The sequence below is a fragment of the Lissotriton vulgaris genome, chromosome 4_1 (assembly GCF_964263255.1).
Source record: "Lissotriton vulgaris chromosome 4_1, aLisVul1.2, whole genome shotgun sequence".
In the NCBI taxonomy this organism is placed as follows: Eukaryota; Metazoa; Chordata; class Amphibia; order Caudata; family Salamandridae; genus Lissotriton; species Lissotriton vulgaris.
The window spans coordinates 44,309,362-44,333,270 of NC_141691.1; the positions used below are offsets into that span (position 1 = coordinate 44,309,362).

Here is a 23,909-nt window from a genome sequence, read left to right on the forward strand (position 1 = left end):
GTCTGTATACATTTGGGGCATGGAGAACTAGAAACATGCCTACTCTCCATGCGTAGCTCCAGCAGGAAAGTCAGGAGTGTTTGAAGGGGACTCTCAGAGCCAGGGTCTCCAAGTATCTCCCTCTGCAAAGTCTCATTGGGCTACTGCCACTCGACTTAGGGGTTGCCTGCAACCAGGGACTCCCAGCTTGTGAAGTTACCTGGCTCAGTCGAGGATTCTGCACTCAGAGTTAAAGGGGTATGTTTTCTATCTATCTGAGGTGATTTAGAAAGTAAGAGATGGGGAGGTAGAGAGAGAGATAGCTTTTTGCAAGACAATGTCCATTTTATACAAGGCTTGGGAATGGTCGTTCTTTGGCAAGTCAATTAATGCATCAAACCCCTCAAAAACAAACCCTTCATCGACTTTTGAGTTTCAACATGTTTAATGATAAGACAGCAGGACCACCTTAAGAAGGAGCCTCAGCTTCTCTCCAGTAGCTCTGAGAGACAAATGACATTCTTCTGCAGAGTAGATCTGCCTTTTCGCCTTCATATGCCTCAGACAGAAAACGCATAGGTTCTACGTAGGCAGAAAGTCTGCAAGAAATCCAAGGAAAGCGCTTCTGCTGGGCTCTGCCAAAGTCTCGTCGGAGCCATCCTCTGATATTAATGCACAAACAACCAATGCTTCTTAAGTAAGAGTTAGTGGTACAAGGACTATTGAGCCCCTGGTGCTCAGAAACTCCCCCGGCTCTTCATACTGGTGTGGCACAGATGGGTAAGATGGCTGCTCTGAATCAGCCACAGAGTTCAGATATCTGCTCTGCCCCACAGTCTGTGGTAAGCCGCTCCAAGCTCTTTTAAAAGGCTTTATTTCTTGCACTTTGGTTCCCACAGCCTTAAGACCTCAACTGGTGTTAGAGGCCTGGTTCATTAATGCTTTTCTGGTCATTTCATAGGCCAGAAAGAGAGCACCATTAGAAGGAAACGCTCGGATCACAGTCGGTGTCAGCCCAGAGTACAGAGCAAGGAAACCTGCAATAGAAATTTGAAACAAGGTTAAGTAAAGTGTGTCAGCAGCTCTCATAAAGGTCACTTCAAATGGCCTTGACATAGAAATGTTTTTAGACGGTCTTAACTATTTAAGACATAAAGCAGTGTGAAAATTAATGTAAATACTTGTAAGATTCTACGGTTTTATATAAGCATCCATATGTGACATTCACCTTGTTCTAACCAAGTCCTAAATGTGGATAAATCTAAGCTCATATGAAAAATATGCACACATTTCCCTTTGTCATAACTTATTAAATAAAAAATGAGGGAACATTCAGAAGCCTTGTATGAAAAGTGCACCCTTATAGCTTCTATATCTGTTAACAAGGAAATAACGTGGTGCTGCTGAACAGCCCAAGAATACTTATGAGGAAGTACTGCCACCTGTATATAAATCAGAACCTTTGTCAGATTGGTCTAGAGCATTCAGATTTGTGGAAACACACCATGCCTCTAGGTCAAACGAGAACTAAACATTTTGGAGAAAAAAATGTTTCTGCCCATCAATCTTGGATCACTTATAAAGCCATTTCTAAACAATATGAAGTACAATACTCGGCAGGGATGAAGATTTAGAAATCAAGAAAGTAAACATCTCCTTCAACACAGCAACATTCCCGGAGAGCTGGAAGCACGCCAAAATCAACGCCCTCCTCAAGAAGCCCAAAGCGGACCCCAAAGACCTCAAGAACTTCCGGCCCATCTCCCTGCTCCCCTTCCCGAGAAAATCGCCAACATACAGCTGACCCGCCACCTCGAGGACAACAACATCCTAGGCCCATCCCAATCCGGATTCAGACAAAACCACAGCACCGAGACAGCCCTCATCACCGCCACAGACTACATCCGGCGCCAGCTAGACAACGGCGAAACTTCAGCCCTCATCCTCCTGGACCTGTCAGCCGCTTTCGGCACGGTCTGCCACAGCACACGAAGAACACGCCTCCAAGAAGCCAGAATCCAGAAGAAGGCCCTGGACTGGACCACATCTTTCCTCTCCGGTAGAACCCAGCGAGTCCGCCTCCCACCCTTCCGATCCAAAGCCACCGACATCATCTGCGGTGTACCCCAGGGCTCATCCCTCAGCCCGACCCTGTTCAACTTCTACATGGCCCCCCTCGCACAAGAGGCCCACCAGCACAACCTGAACATCATCTCCTATGTCGACGATACCCAGCTCATCCTCTCCCTCACCAAGGACCTGCGCACCGCCAAAACCAACCTCCACGAGGGGATGAAGGCCGTCGCCGAGTGGATGAGGAGGAGCCCTCTGAAACTGAACTCTGACAAGACGGAGGACCTCATCCTAGGCCCCACCTGCTCGGCGAGGGACGACTCCTGGTGGCCGACCACACTGGGAACAACCCTAACACCCACGGACCAAGCACGCAACTTAGGATTCATCCTGGACTCTTCCCTCTCCATGTCGAAACAGGTCAACGCCGTCTCCTCCTCCTGCTACAACACCCTCTGCATGCTTCGCAGGATCTACGAGTGGATCCCGACCGAAACTAGAAGAACTGTGGCCCATGCCCTCGTCAGCAGTAGGCTGGACTACTGCAACGCACTCTACGCAGGAATCCCGGCCAAACACCTACAACGCATCCAAAATGCCTCCGCCCGACTGATCCTCAAAGTCCCCCGCCGCAGCCACATTACCCCCCACCTGAGAGACCTGCACTGGCTCCCCTGCAACAAGAGGATCACCATCAAGTTCCTCACCCACGCACACAAAGCACTCCACAATGCCAGCCCAGCCTACCTCAACAACAGTATCAACTTTACACACCCACCCGCCAGCTCCGCTCCACCAGCCTCGCCCTCGCCGCCGTCCCGCGCATTCAACGAACCACCTCCGGCGGCAGATCCTTCTCCTTCCTCGCCGCCAAGAACACCCTCCCCACCCATCTGCGGCAGACCAAAGACCTGCTCATCTTCAGGAGACTCCTCAAGACCTGGCTCTTCGAGCAGTAGCAGCACCCCCCCCCCCCCATCTCAGCGCCTTGAGACCCTCACGGGTGAGTAGCGTGCTTTACAAATGATTGATTGATTGATTGATTGATTGAAACAGGATAAGGCATGCCAGCCACAATACCCAAAGATCGGATCGGGTCCGGATTTTAGAGGTTGCAAAGTACCACAAAGTTACATCCAGGGATCTGTCTGTAAATGCTGGAATCAGGATTCTACCATTCGCGAAAGTTGGGCTTTTCTGGGAGTGTAAGCAGGAGAAACCCTTCTCCCTCCAAAACCACTGCTACACAGCTGATGTCTACAAAGTCCAGCTGAATAAACCAGAGTAATCCAGGAACAATGGCCTCTGGGCAGAGGATACCAATGACCGGTTAACTAGCAATGCACACAAACATGCCTGCCAAAAACCAAACCTTGCATATCACCATGAGAACCCAATACCAACCACCAAGCCCAGTGGTTATGATTTCAGCCGGACTTGTAGCTGGGAGGGGCCGCATGTCTCACAATCAGCCATGCCACCGTGAATGCCTCGCTCTAGTCGGACATTCTAGAGGAAACCGTGATACCAACTGTCCAACAGGGAAGGCATAGCCCAAAGTCGATCACTATTCAGGGGACGGATCAAAAACAGAATCTACAACTGAAGGGCTGAAAAAGAAAATAATCTGTATTTTTTTAACAGGAAAGTCAACGTCCTGATCTCTTTGCTCCAGGACCGGCAGAGGCTCCCCAACACCACGAAGCTTAAGACATTGTGCAATGAGGCGTGGGTCATAACACAAATCTTGGTTAAGGCCTGTAGATGATCCGGTCATACTTCGAAGTTTGAGTCAGAGTTTGGAATGACTCCGTAACTGTGACCCAATGCATGACCTTTTATACAATATATTGGCGAGTTGCCCTTATACTAGTAACCAGCCCTGGCTTGAGAGCAAGTATTTGAAGCTTTAGCCCCGTCACGTAGGGCCAGGCGTAGCCATTGAAAGCAAAAACAACCCAGTGCAAATATAATTTGTGCTGTGGCTCGTATGTGTTTTGGCACCGGATTTATACAAATCCCCCCCCCAAATGGGAGATAAGATACACAAAAGGTAAACATGTGTGCATGATTACCCCTTACAGCCCTGGCCCATGCAAATACATAAGTGACCACAATGTGTAGTCCACTCCTATTGGACACTAGTAAAGACCAAGAATCCAATTCCACAGTACACCCTGCAAATATAAGCGACAGTCGATTGTACATATTGAGACGTAGGTAATAAGAAGAAACCCTTTAAAACTCAAATGTCTGACACACCTCAAAAGTATCCACTGTCAGTAGATTCAACAGCAACTGATGAAAAACAAGCAGGGGCAATAGTTCTTGCCTAGGTGCGGTCTGTTAGCTTTGGTGGAGTGGAATGCAATGGAGTGGCATGGAGTGTCTGTGAGGCGAGGTGTGCAGTGGCATTGTAAGGTGTGGAGTAGAATGACACTGTGCAGTGTGGCGCTTCATGGAATAGTGAGATTTTGTACAGCGTGGAGTAGTATTGAGTGGAGTACCACTGTGTGGCGTGGCATTGCGTAGCGTGTGCGGAATGGAGTGAAATTGTGTGGCACTGTGTGGAGTGTAATTATGTGGAGTGGAGGAGAATTGTGTTGCATGGAGCGAAGTGGAATTGTGTGACTGTGTGGAGTAGAATTGTGAGGTGTGGAACTGTATTGCATTTTGTGGTATTGAGTGGAGTGGCATGGAGTGGAAGTATGGGGCATTGTACTGAGGGGATCTGTGCTGCACTGTGCAGCATGGAGTTAAATTGTGTGGTGTGAAACTGTGTGATATGTTGTGGAATTGAGTGACATTGTGTGCAGTGAAACTGTGTGGAGTAGAGTGGAACTGTGTGGAGTGGAACAGAATTGCGTGGCATTGGAGTGGTACCATGTGGCGTGGAGTGGAACTGTGTGGAATGGAGCGGAAATGTGTGGTGCTGAGTGAAATTGTATGGCATTGTGTGGTGGGCACACACATCTCTGTAGGCTAGTTTCTCGCCCATCTCAATTACCACTGTCACATTTCACCGCAGCTGGCTTTATTAAGCTTGTTGAGATGCTTTGGTAAAACATCAGTTTTTTTTCTTCAATGCATTCTCTGGATTAATCGCAGGTTTTCTGGATTTATAATGTGCAATTCAGCCTTTCTATGCACACAATTCTCCTACCCTATGCTCACCTTACATTGCCCCACAAGCCTGCCACCCTGCAAGAATCAATGCGGCCCTTGGTCACATGACAGGCAAATCTTTTTGGCCCCCTGGAAAATGCTTGCAAGTACCCTAGTTCTAGGCCCTTGTCAGTTTCCTAAAATGTAAGGTCGTCTCGAGGTGTTATAACTATTTGCAAGCAGAGTTCCAACCTGCTTTCGCTCTGCTTCTCGACAGTCAGAGGGGCTGGTAGCAGCGCCTTCCCAGCACTTCCAGTGCGCGAGTCTACGTATTTGGACTTGAACGCTCTCGTTCTCCTATCTCGTACCTGGTTTATAATAAATATAATTCATTTTTTCATCATCGTGCCGTCGCCCACGAAGTGCCCAACAGGTGACACATTAAGGATCCGGGGAGACGATAAACTCCGCTTCCTGTGCTCACATCGACACAAGGTCATGCCCTCTCAGCTGCCTGTGCCATGACTCAGCGACCCACCTCACTCCAGTGAACACCGGCACACAATATGGAGGACTGGCACCAAGAGAATTATTGCGGATCGGCAATAGGTCTCGCCTTTGATTAAGTTAAAGCCATTTGCTTTGCTAATGGTATTGTATTGCAAAGCAAATGGCTTTAACTTAATAAAAGGCGAGACCTATTGAATTTTTAATGCTTGTTATTTACGATAATAATAATAATTGCATTTGTAAAGCGCCTGGTTACACTGAGACCAGTGTGCCCCCGCGCTAAGGTAACAGCTAAAGAAAACAGTGACAGCAGGGCCTCACACAAGAGCAGATTATACAGCAGGGAACAGATGGGTCTTCAAACCTTTCCGAAAAATGGACTCACAGGACTCCAAGTGGAGACTCTGAGGAAGTGTGTTCCACAGCTGAGCCGCCACGATGGCCCTTGTGAGTCTGCGTTCGCGACTAGTCTTTGAAATATAAAGGGGTTTGTCTGCCGTCTATTAAGGGGCACTTTTCAGGCTAACTGCCCCACCCCGGGGGACAAGAAACACCGAAGATGTCCGGGAACAACTGGGAGGAGGAAGTTTAAAGGGGGCGCCCTGAAGACTGGGTGACTTGTCTTGATGGAGAACGCCTCTCAGCGCTTTGCTGCCCACAAGCCCGAGGGCTCAACATGCCCCTCGCCAGCCTTAAGATGCGCACTCAACCCAGTGCGTTGCTTTACATGCAGCCTCTTGTGGGTTTGCATTCTCTGTCACTTAGAGTAACGGAATGCAAAGAAAATAGGAGTGCGTGAGCAAATAACACCAGCCGCAGGGCAGGGTGGTATCTCTGAACACAGTGAAATACACCAACCAACCCCAGGGCAGGCTGGTCTCTTTGAAGCTTGTGAGATCCATCAACCACAGCGCAGGATGTTAAAATAAATACCATTCTAAACTCCCAACGTTGCATGCAGCCAATCTCCAAAACTTGAGCACAACAGATGTTTTCATGCATATATAACCACTTTGTTTAGTCACGCTAATAGTTATAAATGCAATATGCAACATTGCGTGAAAACGTTAAAAAAAATATTGCAGCAAGCCTCACGCGCCTCTAGCGTGTAATAATATGTTAAATAACAAAATGCAGCCCACACGCAAGACAAAGAAAACGTATAGTAACAACAACAATGTATTGTAACAAGATAGCAGAGCACAATGTTGCAAGTAACAAAATGCGGCCCACACGCACGACACCACGCCTCAAGCGTATACTCAAAAGATAGCGTGTAATGAATGAAATGCATTCCACACACAACACACAGCGCCTGAAGTATCAAAAAAGAAGATTGCAAATAAAGCCAATATCAAACAAAACCTTCAGTTAAACATTACCCAATAGTGGTAAATGCACCCTACACGCAGACGCATGCTATAGTAAAAAAATAAAAAAAATAAGTGCCACGAGTAAATATTAAAGCAGCTGTCTCACGCTGCCACTAAAACATCCAATCCCAGTGGGCGTGGCCTAAAGAGCACAGGCTGGCAACCAGGAGGGACTAAAAACTCTCCAGTGCAATCAAGGAAGCATGTTCAGCATAATTATTGACGAAAACCGATGCATGACAATTGCAGGCGGAGCGGACACACGACTTCTGGAACCGTATTGATTCCAAGAAGCCTTCGCTTGGCAAGAGCAGCGCATGCGCACTGCTAACGCCAGGTGAGACCTAAAAAACATAACTGCTGCTCGCCCTGCTGCACACTCAAAGTTATGGATACACTATTCAGTGTAATTACGTGACCTCACCACATCACGTGAATGGCATGCCCCTGACTGGCCGGCAGCAGTTTATTTATTTATTTATGCAATTTTATATAGCGCAGACTTTACCCGAAGGTGTCAGAGCGCTTCACAGAAGGACCAATAATCATATACAGGAACAAAATACAAAAGCAAACAATAAGTTACATGGATCAAAAGTGACACTAGTGCGCAACCAAAATACATGAGGGTAGCAATCGGTGCATTATAGGAGAAAAAAGTGATAAGGGTGCAGGTTACAAAATTGTACAAAATACAAGTAGAGGTATAATACTGCAATAGAAGGCAGACACTCCAGCACAATAACAAACGTTACGTAGGCAATGGTGGCACTTGTGCAAGTATCTAAAACAAACAAAATGTGCGAGGTAGCAAACAGTGTGTTACAAAACAAAAGTGACGTGTGCAAGTTCCAAAAGGGTTCCATACACAGGTATTGGGATATTACTAAACATTTAAACTACCAGAACACCCTGGGGAGGAAGTACCATAAGCCTGGCCAATAGACTTTCCAGTAATGGGAGGTCTTCCTTCAGACGAAGGCAAGGGTGCGAGTTAGACTTGGAGGTGTCTTTGGAGGAGGAGAGCTTTAAAGTCCCGTTTGAAGGCCTGAGAGGAGGAGGTGATCCGGAGCTGAGGCGGGAGTGAGTTCCAGATTCTCACTGCGTTGCCTGAAAAGGATTGGGCCATCGATCTTTCCTTCTTGAAAGTGGGGGGTTCAAGCAGAAGTTTTTCCGCGTTCCGAGATGGTCTAGAGCCTTCAGAGAGTTTCAGTTTGTTCGACAGGTAGCGAGGAGGAGTGCAAGGCTTTGTGGGTGATACAGGAAGTCTTGTAGATAGCTCTAGCCTCGATGGGAAGCCAACGAAGGGAGGATAGTAGCGGTGTGATGTGGTCGCTTCTTTATTCCCCATAGATGAAATGGGCTGCTGAGTGTAAGACCGATTTCAGGGGGGACAGGTGGGATTTGGGGAGGCCAGTAAGAGGAGAATTGCAGTAGTCCAGTCTGGAGAGGACCAGCGATTGCACAAGTGTTTTAAGGTCATGCTCAGGGAAAAAGCGACGGATTCCCCAAAGAAGTCGCAATTGGTATTGTGCAGACTTTGCCACCATGGAATTGATGTGAGAGATTAGATTGAGATTGTTGTCGAGTAAGACACCAAGGGATTTTGCGCTTTCAACAATGATATGCTTATTGTTAAGTAGATTCGTCTGATCCATCCAAGATTGAACCGAGGGAGGAGAAAGTGAGGAGGAGAGGAGGAGGAATTCAGTTTTGGAGGGATTCAGAATCAGTTGATGAGGTGACATCCAGTTTTGAATGGAGTAGAGCTAAGGATAGCGAGATCGTGGGTGGAGGCAACCTGGAGGTAGATTTGAGTGTCATCTGCATAGAGATGATAGTGGATCCCAGATTTACTTAGGAGATTTCCCAGGGGTTCTAGGTAGAGGTTGAACAAAGTAGGTGCAAGTATAGAGCCTTGAGGAACACCTTGACCTACCGCCAGAGGAGATGAAAGGCTGTTCGCTATTTTGATCATTTGGGATCTATCTGAGAGGAAGGAAGCAAACCATTTAAGCACAATGCCCTCCATGCCCATTCTCTGTTGCAGAGTATTGAGGAGAGTGTCGTGGTTGACAATGTCAAAGGCTGCAGAGAGGTCAAGGAGAATAAGAAGACAGGACCCCCCCCCCCCCCCCCCAGAGTCGAGTATCCTCAGCGCGTCATCAATCACTTGCAGCAGGGCTGTTTCAGTGCTGCAGTTTTGGATGAAGCCGGACTGACATTTGTCAAGAAGATCATTGTCCTTGATATAACAAGAGAGTTGTTTCGCTACACATCTTGTGCTATAATGAATGCTCATTGGTGCAGCCAACGAAGCAATGAGCCACCAGGTCGGAGCGATACTCCCAGCCATTCACAAATAGACTTAGCACACTAGAGATTATTGACCCTGCCAGAGCAGCACAGTATCCGCGCTGCGTGCTCATCAGGAGTGTTTCTCCAGAGTGGCTATTTCGGTCCTGCTTGTCTCTTCCTCTGCACCAGCAGTGGTGTCAAGGAGGCGCTACAAATGCGTGAACTGGCATTTTAGTGCAGCAATGCGGCCCACCACACAAAAATGTGTTCGTATCACGCTTGATGCGTGGTACTTGGCAGGGCTGCCTCTGCAAACATGGCTCCCGCGCACCGAGGGTCGCTGATCACAGGACTTTGGCTTTGATTCAGAGTCCAGCTGACTGCCTTCCAACACGTTTGCCAAGAATTCTTTGTAACTTCTCTTTTCCGTGATATACTGCGTGCTACCCGTTTTTGTCTTCCAGCGCAGTACAGGTAGGTGGGTGAGCCACTGAAAGCGAGTTCGGCTCGAGGTCCTGTTGACAACTCAAGACTATAATAAGCCGAGCTTTCATGTGGCTTCTGCCTGCCCGACTCCCTCTACTCAGGATGTGGTATTACTGTCAGGGCTGCCGACACGTAGACCACGTTAGACCGTCTGCGTCGGCTCACCATCCTATGATTCTGGGCTTCAATTAATATCGCGTGCATATATAAAATGCATGTCAACGTGTAATTGGTGCTCATCTCAGCGCGCAGCCTTAGATGAGACAAAAAAGACGCATTTCCTGGATAATTTGGACAAAGTGAATTCAGAAATTCTTGATGAAAAATTCTCGCTAAATCGGGCTTCCCCACTTTAATTGTGTGATCTTAAGCAAATAATTTATTTCACCCAAACTTTTTTTTTTCACTATCGTGTATAAAAGTATTTTAATTATGCGAGTTGACTACCACTAAACAAAGCTATCACTTTTAAAAAGTACTTCTCGGTGCTGTGCTATAATGTGCCTTATTAATGTTAAAGAAAAACACTTTTTGGAATTTTGATGAGACTTTACATGATGTTTGTTGTATGAAGGAGATAGCTGCTATTTTCAGGGCTCAGCTCATGCACAGGCTCTAAGATCCGAGCCACTCTTGGCTCAGCTCTGCTCTGCTCTCACAATTAATATGATGGGCCGCTCACCTCTACAGCGTAGTGAGCAAGTGTGCTTACTGGAGCACCCCAGGATAGAGGCACTGTCTCAGCCACAACAAAGCTACAACCTCTAAGCCGATCAGGAGCCAGGCATTGCTCTTAGTAGGCTGTAATTGGTGTACACGACCCCTCTTCCACACAGGAGGCAATACTTTCGCTGGAGGCTGTCCCCAACTAACAAGCTACTTCACTTCGGTAACGCCTCATCTGGTAGAGACCAACTACCAGCAGTTCATTACCATAGAATTATCCCCAGGCGTCAGACTGGATCCGGAAATGTTCAGTGAGCAGTACCCCTGCACGCTGGTAGGTGGCGTAGCTCATATTCCTTACCTTAGAATAGAAATCCAAGTAATACCTTCCTGGAAATTGGTCTTCGAAACTGTTTCACAGTAAAAAGTCCTGCAGGACTGAACAAGCAAAGTGCCCGCCCAAACGGACCCAACTGTCCGTGCAGTAAGGTTTCATGAACACATGTAGAAAAGCCCAGGTTGCTGCCTGGCAGATGTCCAGGACTGGAACTCCGTGTGCTAAGGCAGTGGCCACAGCCTTCGCTATGGTAGAATGGGTATGCAAGCCCTTAGGGAATCACTTCTTGGCCAGTGCACAGCAGATCTTAATGCGGTGCATGAGCCATCAGGAGATAGTCTATTATGCACGGCCTTCCACTTCTTTGATCCAACATACCCCATGAAAAGTTGGTCATCCACCCGGAGCGCTTCTGTGCAGTCAAGGTAGAACAACGCTCTTTTTGGGTCCAGTCGGTGCAGTGCCCCTTCTTCCTTAGAGGGATGTGGCAGAGTGCAAAAGGTAGGCAGGGTGATGGAATGGCCTACATGAAAGGGTGTCACAACTTTCACCTGAAGCAGTCTGTAATTTGAAAAAAAATAAAATAAAAATGAGTGCCAAGGCTCTCGTTAGGAGGCAGCTTTGCCAGCCTCCTGTCTCCTGTTAGTGCTGCCTAACAAAGACCCAACATACCCTACAAGTGGATAGGGGATGTAGCATAATGGCCAGAACTGCAGACCTCGGAGCTGGGGAACCAAGTTCGAGTCTCGGCTCAACATCCTGCAATTCTGGACGAATCACCTAATCTCCCTGTTCTCACCAAAAATAGATGTGTCCATAATTGGTGCTCAAGTGCCGGAGTTGGTGCTCAAGTGCCAGTGCGGAGCACCAGAAAACACCGGCTCAAATTAAGCACTGGCAGGACAAAGCTCTAGTGCGAATATTCAGATTGTCTGGGAAGATCTTCAGGTACGGAGGCTTAGATGACAAAGCCTGAAACTCACCGACCCTCCGAGCAGACGTATTGCCACTAGGAAGGCCGTCTTGATGTTAAGGAGCCTGAGAGGACAGTTGTGCTATGGCTCAAAAAGGAGCACACATCAGAAAAGTGAGCAATAGATTAAAGTCACACTGAGGCAAGATGAAGGGTGAGGATGGAAACGTGTTGCAGACCTTTCAAATACCTATTTATAACAAGGGATTTAAACAAGGCTAGCTTATCTGGCAAACGGAGGAAGGCTGAGATGGCAAAAAGATAGTCTTTTAAGGTGAACAAAGCAGAACCCTGCTGGGCAAGGGACAGAAAAAATGTTACTTACCTGTAACTACAGTTATCCAGTATTGGTAACTTTCATAGATTCGCATGCTTGATTCCCAGTCATCGAGATGGAAGTTCCATGGTAATATAATCAAGCAGTTAACAAATAGAGGCTGCAACGGCCCCAAGACATGTTTTAAATGGCCTATCCAGGTCATCTTTAAAAAAAATAAATAAAAAAAAGACCAAATGTTGAATGTAACCAATCAGCTGCTAGCAACCACTAGCAACCACTAGAACACTCCCAGCAGAGGCAGTTTCAGTCAGTTTTTCCAAGCACAAATGTGAAGTAAGTATCACAAAAGAAAAGCCTCTACGGGAAGAAGGGTGGCTTGCATGTGAATCTATGAGAGATACCAACAACGGATAACCGTAGTTACAGGTATGTAACTTATTTTCTTATTCAGTATTGTTCATAGATTCACATGCATGAATCAGAATAGCAACCAGTAACATCCAAGATCATCTTGTCTGTTTTGGATGGAGGGAGACATCTAAAGTATACTGTCCAAACAATTCATAGCAATACAATAGATACACTTAATGTCTATATGCTTATTTATTTCTTTTTTAACCTTGCCAGCATTTACATATTCGGGCTGAATAAATCAAAATCAATATAACATTCAAAAGTAAAGAATACGAGAAAACTTATATAACAAATACCAACATTTTTAACTTATTTTTTTATATAATGACACCTCAATCTACAGAGTAGAATGAAAGGTTAGAGAAACGACAACCTAATACATACCTAAACATTTTTACTTTCATCATACATAATCATGTTCTTATATGTGTATGCAGTTACCATAAGAACAAGGACTTATTGCTAGAAAGAGGCACACCTTAGTTGAGGAGACGAAGTACCACAGCTGCATCTGCACTCGGTGCGGATTCCAGACAATAGTAATGTGTGAAGGTAGGAGTACTTCTTTAGGTTGCAGCACAACAAACATTTTCCAGTGTCACTCCAGATAAAAAGGCTGCTGATGTACCTACTGATCTGGTGGAGTGAGCTTTGGTCCTCTTCGTTAAAGGCCTGTTAGCCTTAATGTGGCAAAACCAAATTGCTGCCGAAATCCCTTTGATACTAGCTTTCGTGAGCTCAGTCTCTTCCTTGCCTCGAGTAAGCTACAAGCAAATGATCAGTCTTCGGATGTTCTTTGTTCTCTGAAGGTAGAACTTGAGGCATCTTTTAAAACATCAATCGTATGGAACGCCTGCTCAGCCGGCGTTGATGGATTCGGGAAGAAGGAACGGAATGTAACCGGCTCATTAAGGTGAAACTGAGATGGTACTTTAGGGATAAAGTTAGGATTAGACCGTAGAATCACAGCATCCAATTTAAACTGTAGAAATGGCTCCTTGATGGCGAATGCTTGTATTTCACTCACTCTCCTAGCTGAGGTGAAAAGAGGGACCTTACATGTTAAGAACTTTAATTCAGCTCTGTGAATTGGTTCAAATGGTCGTCTCATTAATTGTGCGAAGACTACAATAAGCTTCCATTCCGGGGAGGTGCCCGCACCAGAGGGAAGGTGCAGAAAAGTCCTTTCATAAATTGTTTCACCAAGCTTGAGGCACAAAGGGATGGAGCTTTAGAAGCTCTTCTATTACGAGAGATGGAGGCCAGATGTACATTGACTGAAGAATAAGCCTGATTTTGCCAAAGAGAGGTGGTAAGGCAAAATCTGCTGCGGGGATGCTTGAAATGGATACAAGCCATTTCGTTAGCACCAGAAGCACAATCTGTTCCATTTCAGTCTGTACGTTTTGTTGGTACTTTCAGCTCTAGATTTCATGAGGATGTTTCTGCATTGCTGCGAGATGTTCATGTCCCTGAATTCCAAGACCTCAGGAGCCAAGCATGCAAGTGCAGTGACCTGGGTTCCGGATGGCACACCTGTCCGTTGTTCCTGGTCAGGAGAGAAGGAAACTGGTGCAGGCGTATGGGTCTGGACTCAGAAAAATGAAGTTCCAGGAACCAAAGTTGCCTGGGCCACCTGGGAGCTATTGAGGATCAGGCGGCAACGTTCCAGCTTCTTCTTGTTCAGCACTCTGGGGATCAATGGGATGGTGAGAAAGGCGTAGGTATATATCCCTGTCCATCGTATGGAAAGGGCATTTGTCCCGGGAGAGGGAACCTGCTGGCACAGGACTGGTATTTGGCATTGAGGTCTGTGGCAAATAGGTCTAGCGCCGGTTTTCCCCACAGCACAAATACTCTGCCCAGCTAGTGCTGACTGTGCTTCCATTCGTGGCAATTGTCTTTTGCTCTGCTGAGAGCATCCAGTAATGTGTTGCGCAGTCCTGGAACGTGTTTGGCTCTGAGAAAAATTCCATGCCCCATTGTCCACTTCCATGACTCTTGAGCTTCCTGCAAAAGTGTGAGACTTTGTTCCCCCCTGGTTTGTCTATGTGTCTATGTGGAACATACTGGTCGTATTATCCATAGGAACCAGCACAGAGGCTTCTGCTACCCTCGGTAAAACAGCCTGTAGGGAGAGGGATATGGCTTTTAATTCCAGACAGTTAATGTGCTTTAGTTTCTGAGAACTGGACTATTTGCCTTGCATTTGGAGATCCTGTAAGTGCCCTCCCGAGCCTTCCATAGAGGCATCCATTGTCAGGATGTACTCTGGAATCTCTTGCAAGAAGGTGAGACCCTTCGAGAGATTTGGTTTGTGGTACCAACATTGCATTGCCTCTTTCATGACCGGGGTGAACCGAAGAATGTCTTTGAAGGATCCCAACATTTGCAGCCACTGTTGTGGAAGTTCCTCCTGGAGAGATCTTATCTTGAGTCTGGCTAAGGGTACTAGGTCTATTGCTGATGAGCACATTCCTAGGAGTGATTTGTACCTACTTACAGATATGGATCTTCTTAAGATGGCCAGCGCCAATTGCTGTGGTCTTATCTGGAGCTCGTCTGATAAAAAAGCTTTGCATTGGACTGTATCTAGCCTGGATCCCAGAAATAATATAATTTTGCTGGGAAGAAATAATGACTAAGTTCACTGTCCGACCTAGCTTGTTGAACAATTGAAGACAAGTGTTTGCAGTTCTGGTAGCCTGAGGTGCTGTTGGCGCCTTCAGCAGCCAGTCATCCAAGTAGGGGAATACCTGGAGATCTTGCGAGTGTAGGGTTGCGCCTACTGGAGCGAGGCATTTTGTAAATATTCTGGGTGACAATTTGAGGCCGAAAGGGTTGAACTTAAATTGGTAGTGGGTACCGGCTACCTTAAACCTGAGGAACATTCGATGTTTTCGATAGATGGGGATGTGGAAATATGAGTCTTGAAAAATGTCGGAGGTCGTGAAGTCTCCCCTGTTGAGGCAACGCCAGATCTCAGACAAAGTTACCATCCTGAATGTTTGCTTTCTATGAATCAATCAAGCAATCAATCAATCAGAGAATGTGTAAAGCGCGCTACTTACCCGTGAGGGTCTCAAGGCGCTGAGGGGTGCTGCTCCTGCTCGAAGAGCCAGGTCTTGAGGAGCCTTCTGAAGGGGAGCAGGTCTTGGGTCTGCCGCAGATTGGTGGGGAGGGTGTTCCAGGTCTTGGCAGCGAGGAAGGAGAAGTATCTGCCGCCGGAGGTTGTTCGTTGGATGCGTGGGACGGCGGCGAGGCTGAGGCTGGCGGAGCGGAGCTGGCGGGCAGGGGTGTAAAAGTGGAGTCTGTTGTTCAGGTAGGCTGGTCCGGTGTTGTGGAGTGCTTTGGGTGAGGAGTTTGAAGGTGATCCTCTGGTTGACGTGGAGCCAGTGCAGGTCTCTTAGGTGGGAGGTGATGTGGCTGCGGCGGGGGACGTTGAGGATCAGTCGGGCGGAGGCGTTTTGTATGCGTTGTAGTCGTTGCAGGTGTTTGGTCTGGATTCCTGCGTAGAGTGCGTTGCCGTAGTCCAGCCTGCTGCTGACGAGGGCTTGGGTCACTGTTCTTCTTGTTTCGGTTGGGATCCACTTGTAGATTCTGTGAAGCATGCAGAGGGTGTTGTAGCAGGAGGAGGAGATGGCTTTAACCGGTTTAGGCATGGAGAGGGAGGAGTCGAGGATGAATCCTAGGTTGCGTGCGTGGTGCGTGGGCGTTGGAGCAGTACCCAATGTGGTCGGCCAACAGGAGTCGTCCCACGCAGAGGGGGTGGGGTCTAGGATGAGGACCTTCGTCTTGTCGGAGTTCAGTTTCAGACCGCTGCTCCTCATCCACTCGGCGACGGCCTTCTTTCCCTTGTGGAGGTTGGTTTTGGCGGTGTGCGGGTCCTTGGTGAGGGAGAGGATGAGCTCGGTGTCGTCGGCGTAGGATGTTCAGGTCGTGCTGGCGGGCCACTTGTGCGAGGGGGGCCATGTAGACGTTGAACAGGGTCAGGCTGAGGGATGAGCCCTGGGGTACACCGCTGATTATGTTGGTGGCTTCGGATCGGAAGGGCGGGAGGCGGACTCTCTGGGTTCTGCCAGACAGGAAGGACATGGTCTAGTTTCTTGCTCCTGCTTCTTGGAGGCGTGTTCTTAGTGTGTGGTGGCATACCGTGTCGAAAGCGGCTGACAGGTCCAGGAGGATGAGGACTGAAGTTTCGCCGTTGTCTAGCTGGCACCTGATGTCATCTGTGGCGGTGATGAGGGCAGTCTCGGTGCTGTGGTTGCGTCTGAATCCGGATTGGGATGTGTCTAGGATGTTGTTGTCCTCGAGGTGGCGGGTCAGCTGCATGTTGGCGATTTTCTCGATGACCTTCCCCAGGAAGGGGAGCAGGGAGATGGGTCGGAAGTTCTTGAGGTCTTTGGGGTCCGCCTTGGGCATCTTGATGAGGGCGTTTATTTCAGCGGGCTTCCAGCTTTCCGGGAATGTTGCTTTGTCGAGGGAGATGTCGATGACCTTCAATAGTAGGGGTGCGATGGTTGCGTCAGCTTTGTTGAAAATGCGGTGTGGGCAGGGGTCTGATGGAAATCCTGAGTGAATGGTTTTCCTGACCTTGCGTGTCTCTTAGTCGTTGACGTGGTACCAGGAGGTCAGCTGGTTGGTGCAGGTGGCGTTCGAGGTGGGGTCTGTTGCGGTCGGGCAGATCAGGAGTTGAAGCTGTCGAGGATGTCGGTGATCTTGCGATGAAAGAAGGTGGCCAGTGAGTCGCACAGATCTTGGAGGGCGGGATGTCTGTGTTGGCGCTGGGGTTGGAGAGTTCCTTCACTATGATGAAAAGTTCTATGCTGTCGTGTGCGTTGATGTCCAGTCAGGCTTTGAAGGACGTTCTCTTGGCTGGTACAGCTAGGAGATGGAGTGCGGTGCTTCATTTCAGCCTGGCACAGCTCTACCTACAATAAGCCTGTCTTTATTATTTCCTGCTTGCCCTAGCGCTTCCATGTCCTAAGTACCAAGGAGGAGCACCCCTTTCTGGGGCCAGGCACCATATAGCACTGGGAGCTTCGAGGTTACCCCTCCCAGTTACCTAGCACCCACAACACACTGGGCAGCGCACTCTCCAGACTCCCCAGGGCTGAAGAACAGGACGATTCACCTGAAATCACCATACCCCACCCCTGCCTGCAGCTGTGAGCCATACAGCAGCGTGACTCTTTTAGCAACATAGGCCCTGTGAGTGAGGCCCACCGACATTGCCGTAATTGGCCATGGACCGGCCGGTGCTCATGGAGCTGTGCCTGAGACTAACTCTATTGACAGCAGCGCGGGCTCAGTGTGCAAGGCCACGGACATCCAGATTGGCCCCTCTTGGTTCGAGGTACTGTGCCACAGAGTCCAGGCGGTCTGCTTTCACCCACCACAGATTCGAGGACAGTTGGGGGAAATTACTCTGTCTGTCGTCTCGTTTCTGAGGCGGAGACTGCCTGTGTGCTGAACCTGAGAATTACCGCAAAGGCTCTAAAAGGAGCCCAATTTTAAAGCACTGTTTTGAAGGTCTTGAGAAACGATTACCTCCTGATATACTGATTGGAGTTTTGTCATTTTGGTCTGGCTTTAATTTGATAAACATTCTACATTTTTCTAAAACTGGTGTGGAGACCTTTTTCTGGTGTATTACTGTACATAATGTCCTGCACAAATAATTTACACATTGCCTCGATGATAAGCCTGCCTGCTCTGCTCCAAGCCACCAAAGGGTGAGCACGGGTTATCTTATGTTTGTATCCGACTGGGGTGGTGGCTTTGCTTACTTGTACACCCTAACCAACCAGAAACCCCATTTCTAACATTGGTGCTTAGCAGTGAGGATAGGACTGGTGTTTGTGCAGTACCTTACAGTAATTTGGTGAACACAACTATCCACATCTAGACCAATTCCAATCAATTAGCTCTGATCCTCATTGGCATAATTTGTTTCTACTCTCTTTAATAGGTATATTAAAAAAATGATTCTCCCCGATTGGCATTTTTGCTTTTTCTTAATGTCACGTCTCTGATTGGAGGTTCTGCAAGAATGGTGTGCAAGCTGGCCAAAATGAAGTTAAACAGTGATACAGCTCAAGGATTTCTGCATGGACTTTGGGCTTGCTGTAGAAAGCACAATCAGGAGGGTGAGCCTGTAAGAGGCCCGAGGGGATGGAGGAGTGGAAGGAAAATGCTACTTACCAGTATGCATCTGTTCTTGGCACGTAGAACTACAGAGAAGTACACTCTGCATAGATCGCCATCTGGTGTTGGGCTCGGATGCTTGCACCTTGTTGCAGTCTTGGAAGAAGTCTTTTGTGGTCATGAGATAGGTGACTCCTCCCTTGGACGATAGTGCAAATGGACATCGACTCCATCCTTAGATTGTTTTTCGCCATGAAGGGAAAAGATGGAGTTTGCAAGAAATTGAATAGATGTCCATGTAAGTGTATCTATTCAAGATAAAAACTGGAACAGATACAGGGCCTGGGGAGGCGGGTGGGCGTGTACTACTGTGCAGCTCGACATGGCAAGAACAGATGCATACTGGTAAGTAGCATTTTCCGTTCAAGGCGAATAAGCTGGAGATAGTACACTTTGCATAGACTGTACAGCAGTATCTCCCCTAGCGGTGGTCACCTGTATTTGTTGCAGTAGTTTGAAAAAGTGTTTTAAGACCAGCTTGGGCCACAGAAGCGTGTTGCTTGGCCTGCACGTGAAAACAATAGTGTTTGGTGAAGCTGTGTAGTGGCCCAAGTTGCTTCCTTACAAATGTCTTCTAGGGGAATGTTCCCTAAGAATGCCATGTAAGCCCCTAGTTTGCTTGTTGAATGTGCTGTAGGGGGAATTGTTAAAGTGCGTTGAATACATTTGACTATCCACCTGGCAATTCCTTTTTTGGAGATGGGGTTGCCTTTATGAGGTGGAGAGAAAGCTACAAACAGCTGTTTTGTTTTTCTAAAGGGTTTAGTTCTGTCTATGTAATAAAGAAAAGCTCTGTGCATGTGAAGAGCTCTTTCTGCTATTAAATCACGGTTTTGGAAAAACACTGTTAACTCTATTGATTGATTAAGATGGAAAGCAGAAATTACCTGTGGAAGAAATGTTGGATTTGTTCTAAGAATCACTTTGTTTGGATGTATTTCTAAAAATGGTTCTTGTATGGTTGAAGCCTGGATCTCACTTATTCTCCTAAGAGATGTGATTGCGACAAGGAACGCTACTTTCCATGAAAGGAATTGTAATTTTGTAAAGGCTCAAATGGGGGACCAATGAGTCTAGTAAGAACAATGTTTAGGTTCCACACCGGAGATGTTGGCAGCCTGGGTGGAATTATCCTTTTAAGGCATTACTTGAAGGCTTTGATAGCAGGTACTCGAAACTAACCCTGGGCATAGTTTGCATAGTAGCTCTACGAAAAGTGCACTTCGCACTACGCAAGCAACGCGTACTGCGTAGTGAGTTAGGGAAAATGCTGTTTGCACTGATTGCACAGTGATGGATGCTTGTCTGCACTGTGCAATCATTGCGAACGGCATCTTGCACAGTGCAAGTGGTAGTTTTATGCTGCTCAAGTAGACTTGTGCTCAAGCTGCAGCTTTCTCAAACCGGACTGGTAGTTTCTCATCGTGAGCAGTCGCGAGCATACGCGACCACTCTTAATGAGAAACCTGACTTCCCCGTGTTGAGAATCTCGCCGGGAGGTATATTTTCCACGCTTGCGAACGGCAACTTGATGTTGCTGATCGCGAACGAGGAAAAAGACTCGCCAGGATGGGGTTTTTGCCTGCTCAGGGTCGCCACTTGACGTTGAGGACCGTGAGCAAGCAAAAAATGCCTGCTACGCCACGAGTTTTTACACAGTGCTACGTGCAATTTGCGTAGCGCGTAGTAGCGCAAACGGCGCACGCTCCGTGAGCGCAGCGTAGGCCTACGCGCAGGGTTACTTGAAACAATAACAAATGTCTGTTATGTAAGTAGGTGGCAAGCGCAGCTAGATGTAATTTGATGAGTATGCAAGATTGCATCTTTGTAGATGGAGCAAATGGCAAATAATGTTTTATATTGAAGCATCTAATGGGTCAATTTTGTTGTTTTTGCAGTAAATAAGGAATCTTTTCCATTTGGCTGTATAGCAAGCTCTAGTAGTGGGGTGTCTGGCTTCTTTAATAATATTCATACAGTATGCTAGGAGGTTTAGGTACCCGAACTCAGACTTCAGGAGCCAAATCGCCAGATTCAGTTGCGCTGGATCTGGGTGCCTTATTTCTCCATGGTTCTGCGTCAGCAGGTTTGGGGAGAACCATAGTTTTTGATGAGGGACAAGTGATAGTTCGAATAGTGTTGTGAACCATAGTTGCCGTGCCGATGTGGGAGCAACTAGGATCATTTTGAGAGACTGTTTGAGCTTGCATACTACCAGTGGAATGAATGAGAGTGGCGGAAAAGAGTACGCAAATCTGCCTGACCAGCTCATCCATATCGCATTGCTCTTGGACAGTGGGTGTGGACACCTGGCGTCGAAGGTTGGGCATTTTGCGTTTGCGGCGAACAATCTGGTTGGCTACACATTTGGAAGAAAGGTTGAAGAACTTGTGGATGACGTTCCCATTCGTGTATTTGTTGAGTCGGACGACTTAACAGATCCGCTATCTGATTGCTTTCTCCTGGAAGAGGTTCCGCCAGAAGATATATGTTTTGTGGAATGGCCCATCTCCATATGCTTTGCGCTAGGCGAGAGAGCTGCAGAGAATGTGTTCCTCCTTGCTTTTGTATGTAATACATTGTGGTCATATTGTCCGTCCGGACTAAGACAGTCTTGTTGAGAAGATGTACTTGGAATGACTTTAAGACTAGAAATATTGCTAGTAGTTCTAGGTGATGGATATGGAGCAGTTTTTGTTGGGTGGTCCACCTGCCCTGAATTGTATGGTTTAGGAGAGGAGCTCCCCAGCCGGTGAGTGATGCATCTGTTGGCACTATCTGTGGAACCGGCTCTAGGAACGGCCGCCCTTTGGACAGGTTTTGTGTGTTCCACCACTGAAGAGAGCGATGTGTGCGGCTGTCCACCAACACCAGATCTGTAAGTTGTCCTTGAGCCTGGTTCCACTGATGTGCCAAACATTCTTGTAAAGGGCGTGTCTGAAGTTTTGCGTGAGGTACGATGAAAATATTCCTATGAGCTGCATAAACACTCGTGCTGGGAGAGTGTGTTGCGGCTGAAACCTGTTGATGAGTGTTTGCATGCTGGCTATCCTGGCTGGATTGTATGTCCTGATTTCTGTACACATATTACACTAGGGTCCTGCACAAAGCGTCAGGCAGAGAGAAGATCCAGGTTTTCAATGCCTTCCTGAAGGAAGCTTCTTGGGAAAAGGACCGCAAGGAGAGGGGAAGTTTGTTCCAGGCCTTAGTGCCCAGCACAAAGATGGATTTGCCACCCTTTGTGGCCAGTTTGAAATGAGGAGTAGTAAGTAAATTCTGGCTTGCGGATCTCAAACAACGCGCTGGATAATATCTTTTAAAACCCTTTCGTAGGTAGGTTGGGCCACTTTGGTGGAATGCCCTGAAGGTGATTAAGAGAAGTTTAAATAGAATTCTCTTCCCTATTGGCAGCCAATGTAGAGTGTTTAGGGCTGCTGAGGCTGACGATCTACGGGGCAAACGCAGTACGAGGCGGGCTGCCGCATTTTGGACCATCTGCAATTTGTGGAGAACGATTTTGTTTGCTCCAACATAGAGTCCATTGCAGTAATCCAGCCTAGAATTTATTAAGGCTACTGCGACTGTTTTCCTCGCCGAAAGAGGGAGAAGATCAAAGAACTTCCTAAGTGCTTTAATAATTTGAAAGCACATGCCTGCTACTGCTACAGCCTGGGGTTTGAAGGATAAGTGGTTGTCAAATTTAATGCCCAAATTACGGGCGGATGCAATTGTGTTGGGTGGCACTTCAGCATCTAATGGCCAGCATGCTATAGGGGAGAAAGGATTATTGGTCCCTATGGGTAAAATTTCCGTTTTTACGGCGTTGCACTTTAAATGGTTGTTGTTCATCCATTTAAATGTTGCTGCAAGACAGTCCCTAAGGTCTTCCTCTGCACCTGGCCGTTCCTTGTCCAACACCAAAATCAGTTGGATGTCGTCAGCGTATGAAATAGAACTGATCCTGAATGACGCGATCAAGTTCATCAGAGGTGCCATATATAGATTGAAGAGGACAGGGCTCAAACTAGAGCCCTGTGGCACCCCTGAGCTGACGCTTTTCGCCTCAGATTGATATGGGCCTAACACTGTGTGGACGTGGGTGAAGGGACGACCGTGACACCAACCGTAGGGTTTAAGGAAGGTTTTATTTTTATAGTTCTGACAGGCTTATTAATCAACGTCTTTCGAGTCCTGAAAGTTAGTCTCTCCCGGGCAAAGGTACTGGAGTCCGTGGCGCTGTTCGTCTATAGGCGTTTCCCCAGGAAGTGGCGTTCTTTCTTCGGGCGTCGGGAATCTCTCCACATGTAAGAAAGAAGACCAACAGGACGGAAAGCCGTTAGGTCACAGTCCTCTACAGGGTTTGCACCAAAGGGGCCCAGGGAGTGTGTGGTTTACACCCGGTGTGACTATTGATAACTACAGTGCTCAGTGCAAGTGGGGTACGGTAAGAAAAGGTAGGGTGAGGGTAGGGGGAAATGGAGTGGAAGGTCGTGGAGGAAAGATTTATATACAGCTGCGCACTACACTCTATCATTACGCTTTCCTAGCCAAGCCGCCAAACGCCGCCGTACCTGTGTTAGCCACACTCCTCCCTCGGGAGTGTGGCACGGCGGTCCGCAGGGTCGTTGGCCTCCTGGCTCGCCTTGTGGTTCAGCTTCTCCTCCAGCTCCTCTGGAGGCTCCTTCTTCGGTCCTTCCGGTCTCTGCTTCCAGCGTGCTCCGCTTCTCCGTCTCCTCCGGTTCCGCCTTCCTCCTCGCGGTGTCTCCACACCCTGTGTACAGGACTTCCCCTGTTTTAACCAATCCAGAGCCAGGGACGTCACGGAGGGTCGAGGCTTCACCCTCGTATGCCGACGCCCACTTAAAGGGCCCGTTGTCTTCGTACTCGCTAGCAGTCTCGTTTCCGTGTACCCACTCGTGATCCTGTGGAGAAGCCGGAAATGACAGATCAGAAGAGGTCGGACTCCACCATTCCCGACGGGTAAGGTCGCCAGCTTTACATTCCTCCCCCCCTGGATTCTCCCGATCGGGGAGAATGGGCATTCTGGAGAGAAAGTCAGCGTTCCCATTGTCAACCCCCTTTCGATGCACAACCCTGAAGGCAAATGGTTGCAGGAAGAGAAACCAACGAAGTATCCTAGCGTTCTGGGATCTGTTACGGTGCATCCACTGGAGGGGAGCGTGATCCGAATACAAGGTGAAAGATTTA

The 23,909-nt window shown here is 47.8% G+C and overlaps 1 protein-coding gene across 1 annotated transcript in view; it reads right to left on the reverse strand.

The window, feature by feature from the left end:
- Window positions 1-409: 409 nt before the first annotated feature.
- The window catches only part of LOC147718325 (mitochondrial ornithine transporter 1-like), a 167,654-nt gene continuing 144,154 nt past the window's right edge, over window positions 410-23,909 (reverse strand). The window contains exon 7 of the mRNA XM_086966698.1: window positions 410-1,016. Coding sequence (XP_086822824.1) covers window positions 889-1,016 — 128 coding nt within the window. The 3' untranslated portion in view covers window positions 410-888. The remainder of the gene's footprint in view (window positions 1,017-23,909) is intronic.